Source organism: Eleutherodactylus coqui, chromosome 13 (assembly GCF_035609145.1).
Source record: "Eleutherodactylus coqui strain aEleCoq1 chromosome 13, aEleCoq1.hap1, whole genome shotgun sequence".
Classification (NCBI taxonomy): Eukaryota; Metazoa; Chordata; class Amphibia; order Anura; family Eleutherodactylidae; genus Eleutherodactylus; species Eleutherodactylus coqui.
Window position 1 is genome coordinate 66,790,660 of NC_089849.1, and position 22,297 is coordinate 66,812,956.

The 22,297-nt window shown below is 53.0% G+C and overlaps 2 protein-coding genes across 4 annotated transcripts; one reads left to right on the forward strand and one right to left on the reverse strand.

The window, feature by feature from the left end:
• Nucleotides 1-5,021: 5,021 nt before the first annotated feature.
• LOC136587811 (serine/arginine repetitive matrix protein 1-like) lies at nt 5,022-13,268 on the reverse strand. The gene is made up of 2 exons (XM_066586580.1): nt 11,681-13,268; nt 5,022-6,004 (listed from the first exon to the last, which is right to left on the reverse strand). Exons 1-2 carry the CDS (start codon nt 13,140-13,142, stop codon nt 5,409-5,411), a joined length of 2,058 nt encoding a protein of 685 aa, XP_066442677.1. The 5' UTR covers nt 13,143-13,268; the 3' UTR covers nt 5,022-5,408.
• A 156-nt stretch (nt 13,269-13,424) lies between these two features.
• On the forward strand, nt 13,425-18,584 carry SRSF2 (serine and arginine rich splicing factor 2). 3 transcript variants are annotated; one of them, XR_010787570.1, is made up of 4 exons: nt 13,425-13,916; nt 16,328-16,629; nt 17,643-17,750; nt 18,206-18,584. XR_010787570.1 is itself a non-coding variant. In XM_066587548.1 (3 exons), the coding sequence occupies exons 1-2, from the start codon at nt 13,561-13,563 to the stop codon at nt 16,620-16,622; spliced, it is 651 nt and encodes a 216-aa protein (XP_066443645.1). In that variant the 5' UTR covers nt 13,425-13,560; the 3' UTR covers nt 16,623-16,629; nt 17,643-18,584. The 3 variants fall into 3 exon arrangements, 2 of the variants coding, with proteins under 2 accessions (XP_066443645.1, XP_066443646.1); XM_066587548.1 differs by having other exon boundaries at nt 17,643-18,584; XM_066587549.1 differs by having other exon boundaries at nt 13,425-13,886; nt 17,643-18,584.
• The last annotated feature ends 3,713 nt before the right edge of the window (nt 18,585-22,297 follow it).

A 22,297-nucleotide genomic window follows, 5' to 3' on the forward strand; every position in this document is an offset into this window, starting at 1 on the left:
TATTAAAAAATCTGCAGAGCCGGACAGAAGCAGTGTACTTTCAGTACCTGTGATATCATCATCATCACTGTTGTACTAGAGCTGCGTCTGTGTCTGCGCGACGTGCGCGTACCAGGGCTGCGTCTGCGCGACGTGCGAGTACCAGGGCTGCGTCTGCGCGACGTGCGCGTACCAGGGCTGCGTCTGCGCGACGTGCGCGTACCAGGGCTGCGTCTGCGCGACGTGCGCGTACCAGGGCTGCGTCTGCGCGACGTGCGCGTACCAGGGCGGCGTCTGCGCGACGTGCGCGTACCAGGGCGGCGTCTGCGCGACGTGCGCGTACCAGGGCGGCATCTGCGCGTACCAGGGCTGCGTCTGCGCGACGTGCGCGTACCAGGGCTGCGTCTGCGCGTACCAGGGCTGCGTCTGAGCGACATGCGCGTACCAGGGCTGCGTCTGTGTCTGCGCGACGTGCGTGTACCAGGGCTGTGTCTGTGTCTGCGCAACGTGCGCGTACCAGGGCTGCGTCTGCGCGACGTGCGCGTACCAGAGCTGCGTCTGCGCGACGTGCGCGTACCAGAGCTGCGTCTGCGCGACGTGCGCGTACCAGAGCTGCGTGTGTCTGCGCGACGTGCGCGTACCAGAGCTGCGTCTGTGTCTGCGCGACGTGCGCGTACCAGAGCTGCGTCTGTGTCTGCGCGACGTGCGCGTACCAGAGCTGCGTCTGTGTCTGCGCGACGTGCGCGTACCAGAGCTGCGTCTGCGCGACGTGCGCGTACCAGAGCTGCGTCTGTGTCTGCGCGACGTGCGCGTACCAGAGCTGCGTCTGTGTCTGCGCGACGTGCGCGTACCAGAGCTGCGTCTGTGTCTGCGCGACGTGCGCGTACCAGAGCTGCGTCTGTGTCTGCGCGACGTGCGCGTACCAGAGCTGCGTCTGTGTCTGCGCGACGTGCGCGTACCAGAGCTGCGTCTGTGTCTGCGCGACGTGCGCGTACCAGAGCTGCGTCTGCGCGACGTGCGCGTACCAGAGCTGCGTCTGTGTCTGCGCGACGTGCGCGTACCAGAGCTGCATCTGTGACTGCGCGACGTGCGCGTACCAGAGTTATCTATTTTTATTTATCAAACACCCTAGAGGTGCAATGACAGTGACGTCATCACAGGTCCTAAAACAACATGCGTGTGCTTTCAGCTCCGATCCCTTTCACTATATTATATTATATTGCATTGCACCCATCAAAAACACTTCCTAATAATTACTAGTCAAAATACTAACAACCACTTGTCTGTGAGTGCCTGTGTGAGTTACATGGCATGATGTCACAATTTTACGATCTGTCACTGAACCTCTGAGCTCTGCCCCCGATTTCACATGACGGTGACGTCATCACAGGTCCTTCATTTTAATAACCTGTTTAGGACCAGGCACTGTAAATTTACAGCACCTGGTCCCGGGCTTAAAGCTCAGCCGTATATAAAATTACGGCAGGGATTTAAGCTTCCTTTCTCTGCAATCAATCAGAGGGCAGGGCGTGTTTTCAGCCGTTAGTGACAGCCGATATCCCGGAGAAGGCAGGAAGAGTTTTTAACCCTTTCTGCCTTCTCCTAGTACACAGCGCTTAATGAGCACTGTGTACTAAAAAGTGAAAGTGTAACTTCCACTACAGGAGTCACGTAACCTGCTACAGCAGAGCTGTAGGGTCCCAGAAGACCCTGATCACCTCTGTTAGTTTCTAATGTCTCTGTGCTGTTAATGCAGTGTTTAAGTAGCTGTGCCCTGCTATGGGCCCGTGTGTTAAAAATAGCACTTGCAGTTTTAGAAAACTGCTTTTTGTGTTTTTTTAAAGATACTGCAGCATGTGGTATTTTTAGATACATGGGTATTGGTAAAATGTTTTTTTAATGCATTTTGTTGACAAGTGTGAACACAGCCTAAGGCCACTCTCACGCGAGCATTTTTTCTCCATATATTAAGCACTAGAAATGAGCGAACGTACTCGGTAAGGGCGATTTCGCAATCGAGCACCGAGATTTTCGAGTACTTCACTACTCGGGTGAAAAGTACTCGGGTGCGCTGTGGGGCGGGGGGTTGCAGAGGGGAGTGGGGGGAAGCAGCGGGGAACAGGGGGGAGCCCTCTCTCTCTCCCTCTCCCCCCCACTCCCCGCTGCAACCCCGCGCTCACCCACAGCGCACCCGAGTACTTTTCACCCGAGTAGTGAAGTACTCGAAAATCGCGGTGCTCGATTGCGAAATTGCCCTTACCGAGTACGTTCGCTCATCTCTATTAAGCACCTATTTCATGCGTGCGAAACACTCAGCACTAAACCTCCAAATATTTCAATGGGGCCTCTCACATTAGGGCTTTTGTGCCGCATATTTTTTGTGTTTTAGCGTGTATTTCACACATAAATCGTCCATTGAAATGAATGGGGTACGTAAAAACCACAGCAAATACATAATTGCGCACATAATACGGCATTTTTTACGCAGGCTGCTATGCCACTGGGAGTGGGAATAAAAGTTGTGACATCAGCTTGCTTGTTGACATTTTTATTGTGTAAAAATATGCTGTAAAAACACAGGCAAACATGCACAGAAGGGGTCCAAAAGGGAGCCAGGTAACTGCAGGCCTGTGAGTCTCACTTCAATAATAGGAAAAATACTAAAGGGGTTTCTGAGAGACGCCATCCTAGAATACCTCAAGGAAAACAACGGAATAACTCCTCACCAGCATGGGTTTATGAAGGGTCGCTCATGTCAGACCAATTTGATCAGCTTCTACGATGAAGTAAGCTCTAGGCTGGACCTGGGAGAGTCTATTGATCTCGTATATCTGGACTTCTCTAAAGCATTTGACACTGTGACACATAATAGGCTGGTATATAAAATGAGACAGCTCGGATTGGGTGAAAACGTGTGTATCTGGGTAAAGAATTGGCTCAGAGATAGAAAGCAGAGAGTGGTAATAAATGGTTCGTACTCTGATTGGGCCACCATTGCTAGTGGGGGTGCCACAGGGTTCAGTATTAGGCCCCATTCTGTTCAATATAGTCATAAACGACCTGATAGAGGGGCTGCACAGTAAAATCTCAATATTTGCAGATGACACAAAATTATTCAATATTATCAAAGCAACGGAGGACATGGTACGGCTACAAACGGACCTGGATAAACTGGGGGCTTGGGCAGAAAAATGGCAAATGAAGTTCAATGTTGATAAATGTCACCAATATACACTAAGTGGGGTACTGCTAGGGAAAAGTGATATGGAAAAGGACCTGGCGGCACTAGTGGATTGTAGACTAAACTGGAGTAACTAATGCCAGTCAGCTGCTGCAAAAGCTAATAAAGTCTTGGGGTGCATTAAAAGAGGTATAGGGGCGAGGGACGAGAACATTATCCTCCCACTATATAAGGCACTTGTCAGGCCCCACATGGAATACTGCATACAGTTCTGGTCACCGGTGCTCAGGAAAGATGTTACAGTGCTTGACGGGGTTCAAAGAAGGGCAACTAAACTAATATATGGAATGGGAGGACTGGAATACCCAGAGAGGCTATCCAAATTGGGATTATTTACCCTAGAAAAAGACAGCTAAGGGGTAATAACTCTGTATAAATACATGAGGGGACAATACAAGGATTTCTCCCACGATCTGTTTATACCCAGGACTGCGACGGTAACAAGAGGGCATCTGCTACGTCTAGAAGAAAGCAGGTTTCATCACCAACACAGAGGGGGGTTCTTTACTGTAAGAGCAGTGAGACTGTGGAACTCTCTGCCTGAGGACTTGGTGATGGCAAAATTGAGGAGTTTAAGAGGGGACTAGATGTCTTTCTAGAGCGGAAGGATATTACAGGATATAGACATTAGGTGACCAGCTGGGTTGTTGATCTCAAATTTTGATCCAGGGATTACTCTGGCTGCCATTATGGGGTCAGGAAGAAATTTTTTTTCTCCAAATGAGCTTAATTGGCTTGGTTTTTTTTTTGCCTTCCTCTGGACCAACAAGGTGTGGGGGGAGGGGTTGAAACAGGCTGAACTAGATGGACATTGTCTTCATTCAGACGAACATGCAATGTTACATGAAAAAGCAGTGTTTTTACATATGGTCATGTGAGAGTGGCCTTAGGTTGGTTTCACATCTGCTCTAGAACCATCAGAATAAGCGCTACATGCAGCGTTTTATCTGTGACATAATACTATACATTGTTGCTCAGCCATACACCTGTACAGGTGGGCAGAACTAGCCTAAGGCCTCATGTCCACGGGGAAAATCAGATCCGCTGCAGATTCTACATGTAGAATCTGCAGCGGGTCCCTCCTGCCCCGCGGACATGAGCGCTGAAAATAGAAATTTAAAAGCATTTACCTATCCGTAGCGGGCGGCGAAGGTCAGCTGTTCCTCACGGCCGGATCTTCATTTTCGGCCGGCGGATGAATTCCTGACGCCGGCGGCACGTCGCCGGCACGTCGTCGACGTGCCGCGCGCATGCGCCGGGCACATCCGCCGAGCCGAAGCAAGGGAGATGCGGCCGTGAGGAAGAGCAGAGCTTCGCGGCCCGCTGCGGGTGAGTAAATGCTTTTAATTCCTATTTTAGGTCTCCCGCGGATCCGGACGGCTTCCATAGGCTTCAATAGAAGCCCGCGGGAGCCCCGCATGAAAATGGAGCATGGTCCAGATTTTTTCATGCTCCATTTTTTTTTAAATGCCTTTTATTGACGATCCGCGGGTATTTATCGACCCGCGGGTGGTCAATGCATCCCTATGGGGTGCGGATCCGCGCGGGAGATCCGCTGCGGATTTTAAATCACATTTTGCCCGTGGACATGAGCCCTTAGGCCCCTCAAACCACGTTTTGTTCATTTAGGCCAATATCTCACAAAATGTCCACTGTGAATCTGCACTGAATTTACAAAGTGCGAATCACGCTGTGGATAGCACCAAAATCCACCATGTGTGAAGATACCCGTGTGCCACGCTGACGCTCGCCGCTTTTAGTGTGCTTCCAAACTCCTCCTTAAATAAAACACAAACAACTATTTCTTTTGGGTAATTTTGGCCACAGAGGCCATTTTTATTATGAACCACATTCAACATATAGAATTATTTTGTAAGAAAAACTCAATAACGTTCCACCTACGAGGGGAGGTCCTTGGAGCCACAACTTTAAAGAAAATGATCCCATTTACCTCCAGCCGACCCCTGCAGGCTCAGAGGCACCTCTAGCCCTTATAAAGTTAATTTATAACATCCACCAATTCTGAGGGACTGCCCCCTAACATAGCCACAAGGCACCAGACCCCACACACGCCTTCCAATAAGGAAGGGGAAGAAGGTGGGCTATCCTCAACTCTGAATCCCACCCAACCAATTTAAAACAGACTCCAAGGACCCCCACCCGCCAAAGCTAGCATGACTTGACAACCTCAAGCCTGCGATGCACGCCACAGCAATAATGCTTTCTCAATCCCCTCCTTAATCGCCAAAGCCCATATATTAATGCCCGCTGCATTTAAATCGATACCATTGTCCAGCCAGTAGTCCCCTTGCCCTTTCTCCAAGTCCCGATGCCTAACCGCCACTCCTCCATTCTGATCCACAAAAGGTGAAATTACCCGATTAATCTTTATCCGTGCTTTATTGATCCCGTCAGCCGACCTAGCATTGTGCCACGTTTTACGTATGGTAAGCTCTGAAAACACAATTATTAGCCCAGGAAAAGAAGACAAAAGGCGCAGGATATCATAACGAATATCCCGCGTTAGTTCCCGAAAAGGACGAATTCCCAAATCGTTCCCCCCGACGTCAAGTACCAGAATGTCTGGGGGACGGTCTAAACGTGCAAAACGATGTACCTCAGGCAAAACCTCACGCCACAACATGCCGCGCGTCCCTATCCAGCGGACCGTAGCGTAATCCTGAGAAATCCCAAGCTGTCTACCGGTCGGGTAATTTTTTGCCGCGTCAGCACTCCGATGCACGTATGAATGGCCAAATATCCACACCAGAGCCGGACGTCGACCTGTAAGAGAAGAAAAGAACATACCACAAAAACGTAAGTATCATTAAAATTTCAACACCGGCACCAATTTCTACGCACCCCACCCTTCTAACTTTGACCTTATAGCAAATGCGGACATATATAAGAGCTATACCACTGAGATTCGCATTACCATGTCCGGACAAAGGCCCCAACCTGCCGCCTGAATTGCTGCCCATATGCGGTAAGAGTGAGAAGCAAAAAAGGGAACCGTCAAGGCCTTGCGAAAAAAAACGCTGTAAACCGAAATTTGGACATAAGAACTGTCCTCATAACGGCCTTTGAAACTGAAAAGCAACTAAAACGGGCACATTAACACCCCCAACACACACCCAAGAATGATCCTCCACCGTTTACCCAATTGATCAGTCTTGGAACGCCAAACCATACTTCAAGCTGTTCCTCGAAGGAAATCACATCCTTCTCCCAAAGACCGCCTCCCTGGGAGAAACTAGTTTCCCCAGTGGTAGTGCCCCGAAAAAAGCTATGGCAAAAGCCAGGCGAAATCAAACTGTCTCCTAAACATTATGACACACCCTTTCTAATAATACATAGAAAATCGTCAAGGTAATATATCACTGAGCCAATGCCCACTACATCTCTAACCGCCCACTCCAAATATGCACAAGAAATAAAGCAACCCATAGGCAAACGCCAATCCTCAAAGTATGACCATGGAGGTTCCCTGAAAGGCTCCACTATGTGACGCAAGAGCACCTCCGTTCCCAGCCTTGACCTGACTACTGACGGATACATGAGGGCAGACTGAAGATTTTTATTGAAACAAGGAACTCATAGTAAAGGGGGTGGAATCCTAAAACCTTCGCAAAAACCTAAAAACAAAAGCTACACTTTAAGCCTATCAGGGAACCTAGTTAGAAAGGGGGCCATCTCTGGAAGTTTCACCAGCATCATCCCTTTGCCCAATACTAGATGATCCCTTCCCTTTTCCTTTTTTTAAGCAATGGAATGCCCAGTTAGACAGAGGGAACAATGAAAATAATGTTTGGTCCTGTGTTAGCCAGTAGAGCAAAGTGTGGTTGTTCTCAGTGAGATAAACCAAGTAATCTTGTGGATATGATACCTTTTAATGACTAATAGGGATGAGCGAGTATACTCGCTAAGGCACTACTCGCTCGAGTAATGTGCCTTAGCCGAGTATCTCCCTGCTCGTCCCTAAAGATTCGGGGGCCGCCGCAGCTGACAGGTGAGTTGCGGCGGGGTGCGGGGGAGAGCGGGCGGGAGAGAGATCTCCCCTCCGTTCCTCCCTGCTCTCCCCCGCAGTGGCACCCGAATCTTTCGGGATGAGCGGGGAGATACTCGGCTAAGGCACATTACTCGAGCGAGTAGTGCCTTAGCGAGTATACTCGCTCATCCCTAATGACTAACAAAAATACATGTTACGGCAAGCTTTCGGATCCTCTATTGATCCTTACTCAGGCGAAAATGGAACTGGTTTGATTGACGATTCCATTTTAGCCTGGGGAAGGATCAATAGAGGATCTAAAAACTCGCTATAACATCATGTATTTTTGTTAGTCATTAAAAGGTATCATATCCACAAGATAACTTGGTTTCTCTCACTCAGAACAATCACACAGTGGGAACAGATGTGCTTAAATTTACAGCTCCCAGCGAACTTGCATTGGCTTTCCTTAAAGGAGTTGTCCCACTTCTAGCTGTTTACAGACAGCTCTGTACACTGTGCAGTGGACAGGGTTGGTATTGCAGACTAAGCCCCAATTACTTCAATAGAATTCAGTCTACCATACCAACCTGAGCCACTGCGCAATGTACGGAGCTGGGACAACCTCTTTACACTACCAATACGGGCCAGTCTTTTGCCCGCTGACTGCCCAGAAGCATGGGCACTACTGGCTGAGCTTGATGACTCGACTCCGCCTGGGAGAGACTGCCCGTATCTTACCAGGGCCATCACCCTCGACCACAAGCCAATGTCCTTGTGCTCCCATCTAATAATTGGGCTAACCGCTTTCCTTTGCCAGAACTGTTCAGGGGCACCCCTAACCCCAACCCAGATTTTCTCTCGTAACAATTTAACAACTCCCACACACTGCCCAAAATATCCCTCAGATCCTTCCCGCACACTGGCCCCGGACGGTCCCCCCTGTACGGCACAACCCGCACAGTGGTCCCGGACATTTTTTTCCCCAGACCCTGGCCCCAAACAGTCTTCCCAGTACACCGCCACACTGGCCCTGGACAGTCTCCCCCCTATCCCGCCACTCTGGCCCTAGACGTTCTCTCCCATACCCGGCTACTCCACCCACTGGCCCTGGACGGTCTTCACCGTACTCCGGCCACTCCGCACACCGGCCACCGATGTTCTCCCCCACACACTGGCCCCGGATGTTCTCCCCCGTACCCCGCCACTCTGTACACTGGTCCCACACACACCACCACTCCGCATGTTCTCCCCCGTACCACACACATTGGCCCCGAAAAATTCTCCCCAAAACCACTCACACTGGCCCCAGATGTTGTCCCCCGTACCCTACCATTCCACACACACTGGCCCCAGACGTTCTCCCCCATAGCCCGCAGACTGGCCCTGGATGTTCTCTCCCATCAGTCTCACAATAGCCCCAAATGCTCTTTTCCATACTCTGCACACTGACCCCGGATGTTCTCCCCTGTACCCAGGCACTTCGTACACTGGCCGGGGTAGTGCCCCACGCATGTCCCCCGTACCCTGCAGAAAAGCCCCGGACCACACCACTCTGCACATTGGTCCCGCACGTTCTCGCCCCGGACGCTCTACCCCGTAGCCCACACACTGACCCCGGAAGTTCTCTCCCATAACTTGCACACTGCCCCCGAACGTTCTCCCCCGTTCTCCGCCACTCCGCACACTGACCCCAGACGTTCTCCCCTCTACCAAGCCACTCCGCAGACTGACCCTGGATGTTCTCACCCGCACACTGGCCCCGGATGTTGTCCTCTGTAACCTGCTCCTGGATATTGTCCCTCGTACCCTGCAGAACAGCCCTGAGTGTTCTCCCCCATACCCCGCAACTCCGCACACTGGTCGCACACGTTCTCACTGCATACCGCGCACACTGGCCTTGGATGTTCTCTCCCGTAACTTGCACACTGGCTCCGAACGGTCTTCCCTGTACTACACACATTGACCCCAGATGTTGAACATGCTGAACTAGATGGACATGGTCTTCATTCAGCCTAATATACTATGTTCTTCCCCGTACCCCACACCCAGGCTTCGGATGTTCTCCCTCGTACCCTGGCTCCAAATGTTTGCTCCTGTACCATGCACCCTGGCTCTGGATGTTCTCCCCTGTACCAAGCCACTCCGCACACTGGCCCCGGAAGTTCTTCCCCGCACACTGGCCCAGGATGTTGTCCACCATACCCTGGTCCTAGGTATTGTCCAGTGTACCCTGCAGAACAGCACCAGACGTTCTCTCCGTACCCTGCCACTCCGCACAGTGGCCCCGCACATTCACACCCCGTACCGCGTGCACTGACCCCGGACGTTCTCCCCTGTGCCGCACACATTGGCCCCGGATGTTCTCCCCCGTAGCCTGCACACTGGCCTTGGATGTTCTCCCCCGTACTACGTAAACTGACTCCAGATGTTGAACAGGCTGAACTAGATGGACATTGTCTTCATAAAGCTTAACATACTATGTTACTATGTTCTCCTCCAAGTACTGCCACTCTGCACACTAGCCGCCGTTCTCTCTTGTACCCAGCCACTCCCCGGACGGTCTGCCCCGGCACTACGCGCACTGGCCCCGGACGGTCTGCCCCGGCACTACGCGCACTGGTCCCGGACGGTCTGCCCCGGCACTACGCGCACTGGCCCCGGACGGTCTGCCCCGACACTACGCGCACTGGCCCCGGACGGTCTGCCCCGGCACTACGCGCACTGGCCCCGGACGGTCTGCCCCGGCACTACGCGCACTGGCCCCGGACGGTCTGCCCCGGCACTACGCGCACTGGCCCCGGCACTACGCGCACTGGCCCCGGACGGTCTGCCCCGGCACTACGCGCACTGGCCCCGGACGGTCTGCCCCGGCACTACGCGCACTGGCCCCGGACGGTCTGCCCCGGCACTACGCGCACTGGCCCCGGACGGTCCGCCCCGGCACTACGCGCACTGGCCCCGGACGGTCCGCCCCGGCACTACGCGCACTGGCCCCGGACGGTCCGCCCCGGCACTACACGCACTGGCCCTGGACGGTCCGCCTCGGCACTACGCGCACTGGCCCCGGACGGTCTGCCCCGGACGGTCTGCCCCGGCACTACGCGCACTGGCCCCGGACGGTCTGCCCCGGCACTACGCGCACTGGCCCCGGACGGTCTGCCCCGGCACTACGCGCACTGGCCCCGGACGGTCTGCCCGTCACTACGCGCACTGGCCACGGACGGTCTGCCCCGGTACTACGCGCACTGACCCCTGAGGGTCCGCCCCGTACTACGCGCACTGACCCCCGACGGTCTGCCCAGTACTACGCGCACTGACCCCCGACGGTCTGCCCAGTACTACGCGCACTGACCCCCGACGGTCTGCCCAGTACTACGCGCACTGACCCCCGACGGTCTGCCCAGTACTACGCGCACTGACCCCCGACGGTCTGCCCCGTACTACGCGCACTGACCTTCGACGGTCTGCCCCTTACTACGCGCACTGACCTTCGACGGTCTGCCCCGTACTACACGCACTGACCTTCGACGGTCTGCCCCGTACTACGCGCACTGACCCCCGACGGTCTGCCCCATACTACGCGCACTGACCCTCGACGGTCTGCCCCATACTACGCGCACTGACCCCCGACGGTCTGCCCCATACTACGCGCACTGACCCCCGACGGTCTGCCCCATACTACGCGCACTGACCCCCGACGGTCTGCCCCATACTACGCGCACTGACCCTCGACGGTCTGCCCCATACTACGCGCACTGACCCCCGACGGTCTGCCCCATACTACGCGCACTGACCCCCGACGGTCTGCCCCATACTACGCGCACTGACCCCCGACGGTCTGCCCCATACTACGCGCACTGACCCCCGACGGTCTGCCCCATAGTACGCGCACTGACCCCCGACGGTCTGCCCCATAGTACGCGCACTGACCCCCGACGGTCTGCCCTGTACTATGCGCACTGACCCCCGACGGTCTGCCCCGTACTACGCGCACTGACCCCCGACGGTCTGCCCCGTACTACGCGCACTGACCCCCGACGGTCTGCCCCGTACTACGCGCACTGGCCCCGACGGTCTGCCCCGTACTACGCGCACTGGCCCCGGACAGTCTGCCCCGTACTACGCGCACTGGTCCCGGACAGTCTGCCCCGTACTATGCGCGCTGACCCCAGACGTTGAACAGGCTGAACTAGGTGGACATTGTCTTCATTCAGCTTAACATACTAGGCTCTCCCCCTTGCACCGCCACTGTGCACACTAGCCCCAGACATTCTCTCCTCTACCCAGCCCCCGGATGTCTTCCCCCATACCCCGGCCCTGGATGTTCTCCTCCGTACTCGGCACACTGGCCCTGGACAATGTTCCCCGTACACTGGCTCCAGATGTTCTCCCTTGTATCCCTGAACCGATGCCTGCGAACCCAATTTGACTGTCAAAATCAAACAAACACAAGATTGACACACACTCACCAGATGGCATAGGAGCGGTGACTACACTGGCCGTGGTCTCTGGATCCTGATGGTCACATTGAGATGTCACCACCGCTTCAACTTCCATAACCGGTGAGCCTCCCAACATCTGGACTGTCTGTGAAGAAGCCGCTGTGTCAGAAGCAGTCACCTCTGTCCTGGGGGATGAAGACCTGCCCTGCGCTTCAGGGCCTGCCGACTGCTGCCCGCCACCACTAACACGCTGACTGTTGATCTGGTCATCTGTTGGACCGCAGGCCTTCTCTGCTTCGCTCTTCTCTGATGGCTGACAGGGAAGCTCCTCGACCGGTACATCACTAGCTGAGCTTCCCGCAGTGTCTTGTTCTCCGTCAGATGCCTGTCGGGTTCTAGACCTCGCCTTCTCCTCCGAGCGCGGCCGGCCACCCTCCGCTGAGTCCTTGCATCTCGTGGGAGACCTCCTAGACCGACTCTCCCTGCTGGAATGGGTGACCCGGCTTGGAGGTTCCCTGGAGCGGCTCTCCCGACCACTCCGGGACCGAGACGCTTCCTTAGAGCTTAACCGTTTTGGCGACCGCCGCTCCCGATTTACCGATGGCACGATCGCTGCATCGGCCTTGGAGGGGCTCTCTCGACGGCTCCGGGACCGAGACGTTTCCTTAGAGCTAAGACGTTTTGGCGACCGCCGTTCCCGATTTACCGATGGCACGATCGCTGCATCGGCCTTGGAGGGGCTCTCTCGACGGCTCCGGGACCGAGACGCTTCCTTAGAGCTAAGACGTTTTAGCGACCGCCGCTCCCGACTAGCCGATGGCACGATCGCTGCATCAGCCTTGGAGGGGCTCTCCCGACGCTTCCGGGTCGGAGGCGCTTCCTTAGAGCTGAGACGTTCTGGTGGCGACCGCCGCTTTAGACTAACGGGTGGCGCAATCACTGCAACAATCTTGGAGGCGATCTTTTGACGTTGCTGGGTTGGAGGCGGTTCCTCAGGGCTGAGACGTTCTGGCGGTGACCGCTGCTCCTGACTAACCAGTGGCAGGATTGCTGCATCGCCTCTTGGAGGACTCTTTAGCTGCTGCCGGGTTGGAGGCGGTTCCTCAGGGCTGAGACGTTCTGGCGCTGACCGCCGCTCTTGGCTAGCTAGTGACACGATCGCTGCATCATCCCCGGAGGGGCTCTCTGTACGCTGCCTGGTTGGAGGCGGTTCCTCAGGGCCGAGACGTTCTGGCGGTGACCGCTGCTCCTGACTAACCAGTGGCAGGATTGCTGCATCGCCCCTTGGAGGACTCTTTAGCTGCTGCCGGGTTGGATGCAGTTCCTCAGGGCTGAGACGTTCTGGCGATGTCCGACGCTCATGACCAACCAGTGGCACGATTGCTGCACCAGCGCTCTCCAGCACTGCCTCCATCCGCCTCCGCAGCCACTGCAGCCCACGGATGCCAGCAGCAGTGCGGAGCTGCTCCAGTGCTGCCTCAATCTCCATAGTGGTGAGTATAATATCCTCTCCTTCCCACGTTTCTTCTCTGCTAATATCTTTCCCGCACTTTTCCCCCACCCCTTTATCCCCTCCTATCCAAAAAGCACTACGGCAGGCCCTTGTATACGAAGATATACGGCAGCCGCCATCTTGTTGAGAGCGGCGCCGCTGAGGGGCGGGACATGTGGAGCGTAACCAATGAGGCCACTCTTCAACTGGCCTTCCAGCTTTCCGATTGGTCCGGAGAAAGAGGCGGGACGGCTGGCAGTCTATCAGGCTAGCCGCGGCCATTTTGTAGCAGACGGAAGCGGGTGTGAGGCGGTGGAGACGTGCCTCGGTGCTGCGCTCGCTGACTTGCTTTCCCGTGCGGGCGGCGCTCTTCTCCCCCTAGTAACGTTCTCTCTACACCGCCGCCACGGCTGATATGAGCTATGGCCGGCCTCCGCCGGACGTGGAGGGCATGACTTCCCTGAAGGTGGACAACCTGACGTACCGCACGTCCCCGGAGACGCTGCGCCGCGTGTTCGAGAAGTACGGCCGTGTGGGCGACGTGTACATCCCGCGGGACCGCTACACCAAGGAGAGCCGCGGCTTCGCCTTCGTGCGCTTCCACGACAAGCGCGACGCGGAGGATGCGATGGACGCCATGGACGGGGCCGTGCTGGACGGCCGAGAGCTGCGGGTGCAGATGGCGCGCTACGGCCGGCCGCCCGACTCTCACCAGGGCCGCCGGGGCCCCCCGCCCAGGAGGTACGGAGACTACGGCCGCCGCAGCAGGAGGTGAGTGTGGCGCCGCGCGGACACGAGGCCCGGCCAAGATGGCGCCGCCGTTGTGTCTGTGTAACCGCACCACGTGGGGGGCTGATACCAGGGAGCAGTAGCCTGCCCTGTTCAGCGGACGAGCAGTAGCCTGGGTGGGTGTGGTGTCTTCAGGTCTTCTGGGTAGTTCTGTCGGCTGGGGCCGGCTCTGTGCCGGATGTTGGGCCGCTCTCACACATGTCGCTGCGTCTTACTGACTTTGCGCGGTGCCTCACCCCCTCCTGCAGCCTTGTCGCACCCGTCGCTGTGCAGGCGGGCGGGGAGCGATAAAACGCACCAAAATAAGGCAGATGGGCGATAGAAATGGCGCCTCCAAGAGGCGGTCTGCGGAGCCCCTAGGAGGCGCTGTGCTACCTGAGAGCGGACCACATCGTACCGGCCATGTGGGGAACTTGTTGCTATGGTAACGTGGCAGGAAGCGACATACAGGATCCCACCGTGTGACTAGGATGGCTTCCTGAGCCTTGTAGTACGCCCGCAGCGGGCAGAAAGGGATTTCTGAACTAAAAAACATGTTGGTGCAGACTGGGGCCAAAACCTGCAGCATTAAAGGGGCCGGATCTGTCACAAATGTGAAGTTGCAGGACTATTATATATATATCTTTAAATTAAATCCCAGCTGACTGTTCTAAGAGGACTTACCTGAGTGCTGCTGGTGACCTACAGGGGGTCACCTGACCACCGAGGCCTCTGGTTGGCTGCAGTGGTCAGGTGGTATTTTACAAGGGGGGCAGGTACTGCTGCCTCCATCCACAGCTGCTGTCCTTCAGGGGTCCTGTTACCAGACTGCACCTACATACTTCTGACTATAGTATAACAAGGCCATCAGCACTTAGTACTCCTGCAGTCTGTTGTGGAGCCTGTCACCTGACTGCTGCAGCCAATCGGAGCCTGGTATCAGTGTGTGCCGGTGCAACGGTCAGGTGACTCCACTGCTGCAGTGCTGATTGTAGCAGGGGGGTAAGTACTGATCCCCTTATATTAGCAGATGGTGGTATAGGGGGCCATCTTGTCCTGCTACTGGGCAATCCCTTTAAGAAAAAAGATTGAGAAGGCAGGTAGGTGTAAGACTACTAGTATTAGTACATGCTGCTCTTCTGGTGGCCGCAGCTTCTGTAGTGTTGGTGTGACTACTGCAGCCGGGGCCGGCCGTATGCTGTTCTTGTAGACCACCAGTGACCACCCCTTTTTCTTTTTCCTCTTTACAATTTGTTAGTCCCTCCATGACCCCAAGATTGTTTCTGGTGGTGCCCACCCCAATGCAAACTAGCTTCATACCGTCTGCTGGGTGGTCCTCTCCTTCAGACTGGTCGGGCTCTCCCCCAATGTTGTGTCCGAACCCGCTGCTTGCTTGACCCTTCCAGCTCTGTGCCGGTGTGCCTGGTCTGTCCTGCCAGGAGCTGGAAGTGTCCATGTAGGGTGGGGGTTAGATGCAACATTGGGGGGGGCAGGAGAGCAGACCACCTAATGGACAGTGTGCTAGTGCTCAATGTGAGCGACCGAAGGTCCCCTGTCCACCACCATGAATTCACCGGCGACTCATGCAGGCTGAAGCTTTCCATAGCGTTGCTATGATTCTCCGCTCCTGGCTGGCAATTTGCAGCATGCTGCGAATTGTCCCGATTCTCCGCGGTCAGCCTATCTGTCAGATAGGTTCTCCACAGGTCAGCCTATGCCGGCTCCTGCTCTCGGGCAGCGGCTCCCACAGTGAAGATCCGCCGCGGGATACTGCAACGCCTGTGGACGGGGGGGGGGGGGGGGGGGGGGGGGGATCCCGCGGCAGGATTTCCGCCACTGAAAGCCTGCATAGGAGTGCATAACAATACGCACTACTATGCAGGCGGCTGCATGAAATCTCGCGGCAAACAACCCACGGCATGTCCTATTTCTGTGCAGAGCTTCGCACAGAAATGTCACTCACCCGGCCGCCGGCTCCGGTCTGCGCATGCGCTGGCACATGAAAGAGCCGGGGCCGCCGGGCGCGGATAAGTACGCGCTCGTCCCTGCAGGCGCTGGGGTCGGGTCCCGCGGCGAGAATCCTGGCCACTGGATCCGACCCGCTCGTCTGCAGGCTTTCTAAAGGAGCTGCTCAAGATTCAGAGAAGTGCCACTGAATTGTTAATGAGCCACTACTGCACTTCCTGTAATGCAAATCATCAGAGCAATCTCTGTAGACCTCCTGCCAACAAGGGGCCCCATTTGATTTCAGCTCCAGACTGTAGCAGAATATGTAATTTGGCATTTCCCAAGCGGATTGTGGACATGCGCAGAGACTGTGTCCCTTAGGTTCTGAGCATTAGCTTCTCTTACTGTGTCCACCTTACAAATCCTGTAAGCTGCTGGTTGTCAACTTACCTTCTTATTTGTTCCAGCCCAAGACGAAGACGACGCAGCCGTTCCAGAAGCAAGAGCCGATCGAGGTCTCGTAGCCGATCCCGGTACAGCCGCTCCAAGTCCAGGTCCCGCACCAGATCTCGTTCCCGCTCCAGTTCCAAGTCTCGTTCTGCCCGGCGGTCAAAGTCCAAGTCTTCCTCGGTGTCCAGATCACGTTCTCGATCCAGGTCTCGTTCCAGATCTAAGACTTCGCCCCCACCAAAGACCTCAAAGTCCAGATCAAGATCCCCAACTCCGCCCCCTAAATCTCCAGAAGAAGTGGCATCATCTTAGACTGGAGGTAATGTTTGCTGGGAGCGCGGGTGGGTTCTGTCATACCGGGTGGGTCTTGTCATACTGTTAGTGTACCGCAGGAGCCGGACAAGGTTTGTATGTTGATCAGGTCTTGCTTGGGGGATGTCTGTAGTCTTATAATGTCTGTATTATTTTGGGGTATCCATCTGACTGTTTAAACAATATCTGCATTTTCCCCTCAAAGCTGCGGGCTCCAGTTGCTTAAGGAGTAGTGAGCTGTATTGCAGATATTAAGTGGTTTTTCCTGATCCTCCAGAGAGCAGTTTCTGTGGGCGTGTAATGGAGCAGGTTTGTGTCCGTTGTTAAAGATGCACTATCCTGGGATCTGTCAGACGTCACACCGAGTCACGGTGGCCGTACACTTTAGACGGCCGTCAGCTATTCCTCCCGACTCCGGCAAATCTGTGAAGTGCCTCATGCGGAGAAGGCACTGCCACGCGGGACAGCCCATACACATTAGGTGGTCGGCCGGGGCTGTTTGTCTAATATGTATGGCCACCTTACGGCTCTAGGGCCATATAAGCGTAAAGGGGTATTTCTGCAGACTCTGTGCTTTCTTAGGTTGCATCACTTTGCCTCAAATTCACGTAGAAGCTGACAAATTCTTCCTACTCCTCCTGGCAGGAGGACCCCGACCCCTCTGGATAAGGATGGTTTAGGGCTGCCTTTTTCAAGGATAGTGCGTCTTTAATCTTTAACTGTTTGGTCTTTCAGCCGTGATTTATTTTTTTTTATTTTTCTAAAGTTTTACTGACAAACGCTTTACTAAACCTCCAACTCCACTTATGGAGAGATGCCCCCAAACATACGAGACCCTCCAGCCTACATTCAGTTCACTTTGCCAAAGAGTAGGGACCTTTTTTTTAAACATGAAGCTGATCAGTGTCGGCCGTCACTGGTAACGTTATATTCTCTCCACCTCTTACACACGTGTTGTTGTATTGATGACTGTTGTCTTAGAATGATGCTCATCGCTTTGTTTCTTCTCACAACCTCCAGAGTCGTCTTAAAGGAATCGCCCCCTGCTGGATGTGTCTGGGATAACTGTACAGTAAATGTACAGCCCTTGGAATTGTACGTGGAGCAAGCGAACAGCCTGCCGAAAAGGTGGTTATCTGTATGATTTGTTTTGGTTTTTTTCTTTTCTCTATTTTTACCCGTTTAAGTTGCGCCTTGTGTGGCAGACTCTTATTTTATGTGCCATTTCGTTGCTATTTCTTGTAACTTAGTGAGCGACAACCGATTTTCATTGTTGACTTTGGATGTTTGAGGTAAAAAAAAATGTCAATTGTTTCAATAAAGTGTCTTTCAGCTCCGCCGGGGGCTGTTAGGCGGTCGATCAATGTTATTTGCTAAACTTTGTCAACGCCTCCGCTTTTGGACATAAGAAGCTTCATTTAATAAATGTTTAATAATTTTCCTGTCTGTAACTGCATTCTAACGGGAGGTTATGGAAATGCAACTGTATTTTGTATGAAATGTGTTAGTAACAAATTTGCAAAAGGAGTGTTTTCATTTGACCACAACTCTAATCTTCTCTCTTGTGTATTTTTGTGCACTAGGCGCAGTTGTGTAGCAGTTGAGTATTGCTGGTTAGCTGTTAAGGTGGCGTGTTGCAGTGCAGAGTGCTTGGCTGTTTCCTGTTTTCTCCTGATTGCTCCTGTGTAACGCAGAAAAACAAATGGCTGTCCAGTTTGTTAGAATTGCTGACAACTGCACGTCCAGTCGCCCGGGCCTTGCATAAAATAACGGAGCATACAGTGAGCACATCTAACTGATGATAAACACCTTATTTTACAGAACCTGATCAATCTGAGCATTTCTATGTCATGCAGGTGTCATTCCTTTTGTATGTATTGATATCTGGCTCTAACATTCTGTACTATAACCACTGTTTATGTAGTTAATAAACATTTTCTTTATAAAAAAAAATCCCAGAAATTGGTGTCTGGTGTGAACGTTCCTTGGGGGGAGCCTTGGGTATTTTCTGATCCAACAGGACAGTTGGAATACACTTGTAGGTGTAAGGTTTTACTACACTTCACACTGGCGTGAAAATTGTGCAAGATTTGTGACACACCTCACATATATGAAGCTGTCTTTTGAAAGGGGTCATACACTTTAGTGATGTTTGTTCTGCATAGCATTGTGTTCTGCATAGATAGTATGTCCTATCACAGTCACAATGGAAGAACTCTGCGATCTTCTGCTGCGGCTGTGGTAGCCGTGACGGGAATTCCCTGCAGCCCACAGTGATGCAAGGTTTTCACGTTAACTTCTCGCATCCACGGAGGTTTTCACATGGATGAGTAAAGGTGAGATACGGCCCATAGGGTTCTTTCACACTGTTTAGAGCGATAAGTTATATACTCTCCTCCCTGCCCTGGGTCTCCCCTCTGGCATCATTTACAGGCTCAGTTACTGATCGCGGAGCTCCGTTATTGGCCTCCAATACCTGTGACATCCTGTAAAGGGAGCAGCGGTGGCATGGGACACAGTGGGAGAGGTAAGTATATGCTAGTTATGCTGCATGGGAAAGACAATTTACTAAACCCACAACCTGAACATGGTTTTTAAGCATTCATATTGCCAATAAATGAGCCAATCAAATGTAACGTCATTTTAAAGGGGAAGTTGGATCAGCCACTTCCCGCGGAGTTCTGACAAGGAGGCACATGGCATTGTGGTCCTGTCAGTGATGTCCCAGGTGAGGGACTTGAGCCTGCCCCCTGCATGGGTGGTGATGGAAAAGTGGAGCTGGCTCAAGTCTAATGAGCAGACTGACAGTCCCCCACTCCTTGTCAGAGCTCAGCTGTGGCTTATTTTCTGTGCCTAGCAGGAACAATGGGTAATGGAGATTCACGGTATGTTTACACAGAGTGGAATGTCTGCAGCATTTCTGCATCCAAAACAAAGTCCTGCGCTCCCCTCTTAACTGTCCAGTTGTGGGTGCTTCCCTTCACCCAGTAGTAAGTGCAGCCATACAATCACCTGACCAGCAGAGCTGCACTCAGTTAAGCAGTACACTGACAGCCGCCGAGGGCTTCAGAGGTGAGCACCAGATCTCCCTAAATCCGCTAGGAGTATGCAGCTGACTGTCGAAATCCGCACCAGTGTTGGGGATGTGAAAATGCTGCATGCATTCTGCAGCACTTCCACCCCATGTAAGCCCAATCTGACCAATTTCTAGTGTCTTCCAGTCCCTACTCTAAACAATTGGCAAGAGGACCTCCTACTGGTAGTTTCTGGAGCAGGCTACCTACACTTGGCAGAGAGCCAGTCTCCATAGCCACTATGGGAGATCGGTACCCAAGTGGATGAGACCCAGCAGGTCTGTTGCACTCCTGCAGTTAGTGGCCAGTCGGACTTCAGTCCCCATCAGATGGCAGTGCTTGGTTACACTGGGGCATCTGCTGCGCCACGTGGGATTACAAGGGAATACTGTGGAAGTAAAGCACCAACTCCAGCTGCTTGTTCAGAGGCCTGGGAAGGCTTTTTCCTCCTTGGCACAAGATTTAAAACCCTCTGATCTATGTAAGAGGTGAAGTGAACACTTGTTCCTGGATCATCTGCTCCTGACCTTCCATGGGTCAGACACAACTAATGGAAAGGACTAGCCTTTAATTTAGTGTTGCTGCTGGACATGGACCCTGAAAAGAGGGATCTACCTCTAAACAAAACCATAAGCTATTAAATACAACACGTGTCTTGGGCATCTAAAGAGTATATGGTCATATAAGAAATTTCAGGTTTTTGGTGAATTAGACCGCCTCCTCTGTTTGTTTTATAAAGCCTGCAGACCTCCAAGAGATTTCTGTATTAGAGATAACACTGTAGGAATGCACCACAAGATCTTCAAAGTCCCATTCACATACATCCAATCCCCAAGATGTCGGGAGAGCTGCAGAACATAGAGGGCTTCCCCCACCGATATGGATGATATTCTATTAGAAAAGGGGTCTCTGCACTTTATGATGATGTGATATAGTATAAGCAGAATATTTGTCCGAAAGACAAAAATAGCAAAGACACTTACTGGGGACAGAAGGGGGGGGGGGGGGGTATTCAGAACCCCCCCTTGAAGTGTTGACTCCAATATCAAAAGTAGGTACACTCCAGTCCACTGGGGTACGGGCCAAAGTTTTTAATGTAACAAACAGGCAATATGACATCTTTCCTGTATTAGGGGAATTATCTAGGCCTGATGTTTGCAGCCATAGATGAAGAGGAATGTCTAATGCAGAAGATGGGGAATGGTTTTCTTATATGGACTACAGAAAGAAATACCATGAACATTCATTTGTAGAAACGAGATTTGCCATTGAGATGGATTTATGTAGAACATGGGTGTCAAACACAAGGCCCGCGGACCGAATCCGGCCCACCACCTCATTTTCTCTGGCCTGCTGGCTGTGTACCAAGTTCCCTCACCCTCTGTGCTGCTGTCTTCACCATAACAGCCCCAGAGGAGGGAAGAAGACGGCAGAAATCATAATTTCTGGAGCCAGCAGAGCGACGCTGGGGAGGAGCAGCTCAGCGCTGACCTCCTCTCAACGGCCCTCCCTCTGTTCATGGCTGCAGGCCTGGGAGACATCAGGGGCCCAAGTATGCAGAAGGGCCCCAAAAAAGACTGACAGCAGCCATAATAGTGTTTGCCTATATGCATTACATCAGTGTGCACCACTGGCTATGGGGGACCTTATTACCAATCGGGCCAATATGGGCTTCACTTTTACTATACCATCTTACAATTAGAATCGGCCCTTCAAAGGCAACCATAAGGCTGATGTGGCCCTTGGGGAAAATGAGTTTGACATCCCTGATGTAGAAGCTAGAGATGCCTGTATGTTACGTGTTAAAGATCCTGAAGAGGAGACATTGGAGAAGTGTCACTAGTTGTGCAGTTGGTAAAAGTAGCATTAAAAAACCTCTCCCCTCTTCAGGACTCCTCAATTATGGGATCTTAAAGCCAAACAGCCTGAGGCGCTAGCATCCTCTGAGCGTGGGCGCAGCTTGCATCACTACCTCTATGTAGGATTGGGTTACTTTATGCTTATCGAATGGGGGTAGAAAGACCTTGCCGATAACATCTGGGTTTAGTAGAGTCAGACTCTAAGCTGCTCTGTTCTTTGTGGGTGCAGACATTGTAGATAAGCTCAAAGCTGTTTATCTGAAAGTAACATCTTTAGCAGAAAACCGTTGTTTCAGAGTAAAATCCCTTCCTCTTTTGGTAAAAAGGCCAACTGGTATCTTATAGGACTATTATACACCTGAGCTGCCTGCACTCCCCATAACAATGGTCACCCATGAAGGCACCTGCCGCCATGTTGCAATTCATCCCACATTACATCTTCTCATGTTTGCCAGGACCCCCACTTTCATTTGACACAACTTCGTTCTAGGATGCCAGCAGCTGCCAGGATTACTACTAACATGGCGGCAGCAGTGATCTGGGTCATCCGCTCCTCCAGGATTACTACTAACATGGCGGCAGCAGTGATCTGGGTCATCTGCTCCTCCAGGGTTACTACTAACATGGCAGCAGTAGTGATCTGGGTCATCTGCTCCTCCAGGGTTACTACTAACATGGCGGCAGTAGTGATCTGGGTCATCTGCTCCTCCAGGGTTACTACTAACATGGCAGCAGTAGTGAT

Bases quoted from the DNA above. Each gene is read 5' to 3' on its own strand.
- LOC136587811 (XM_066586580.1), bottom strand. From the start codon at position 13,142: ATGGAGATTGAGGCAGCACTGGAGCAGCTCCGCACTGCTGCTGGCATC. The intron at 6,005-11,680 runs GTGAGTGTGTGT...CTTCTCTTACAG, and splicing joins CACCGCTCCTATGCCATCTG to GTCGACGTCCGGCTCTGGTG.
- SRSF2 (XM_066587548.1), top strand. From the start codon at position 13,561: ATGAGCTATGGCCGGCCTCCGCCGGACGTGGAGGGCATGACTTCCCTG. The intron at 13,917-16,327 runs GTGAGTGTGGCG...TATTTGTTCCAG, and splicing joins TACGGCCGCCGCAGCAGGAG to CCCAAGACGAAGACGACGCA.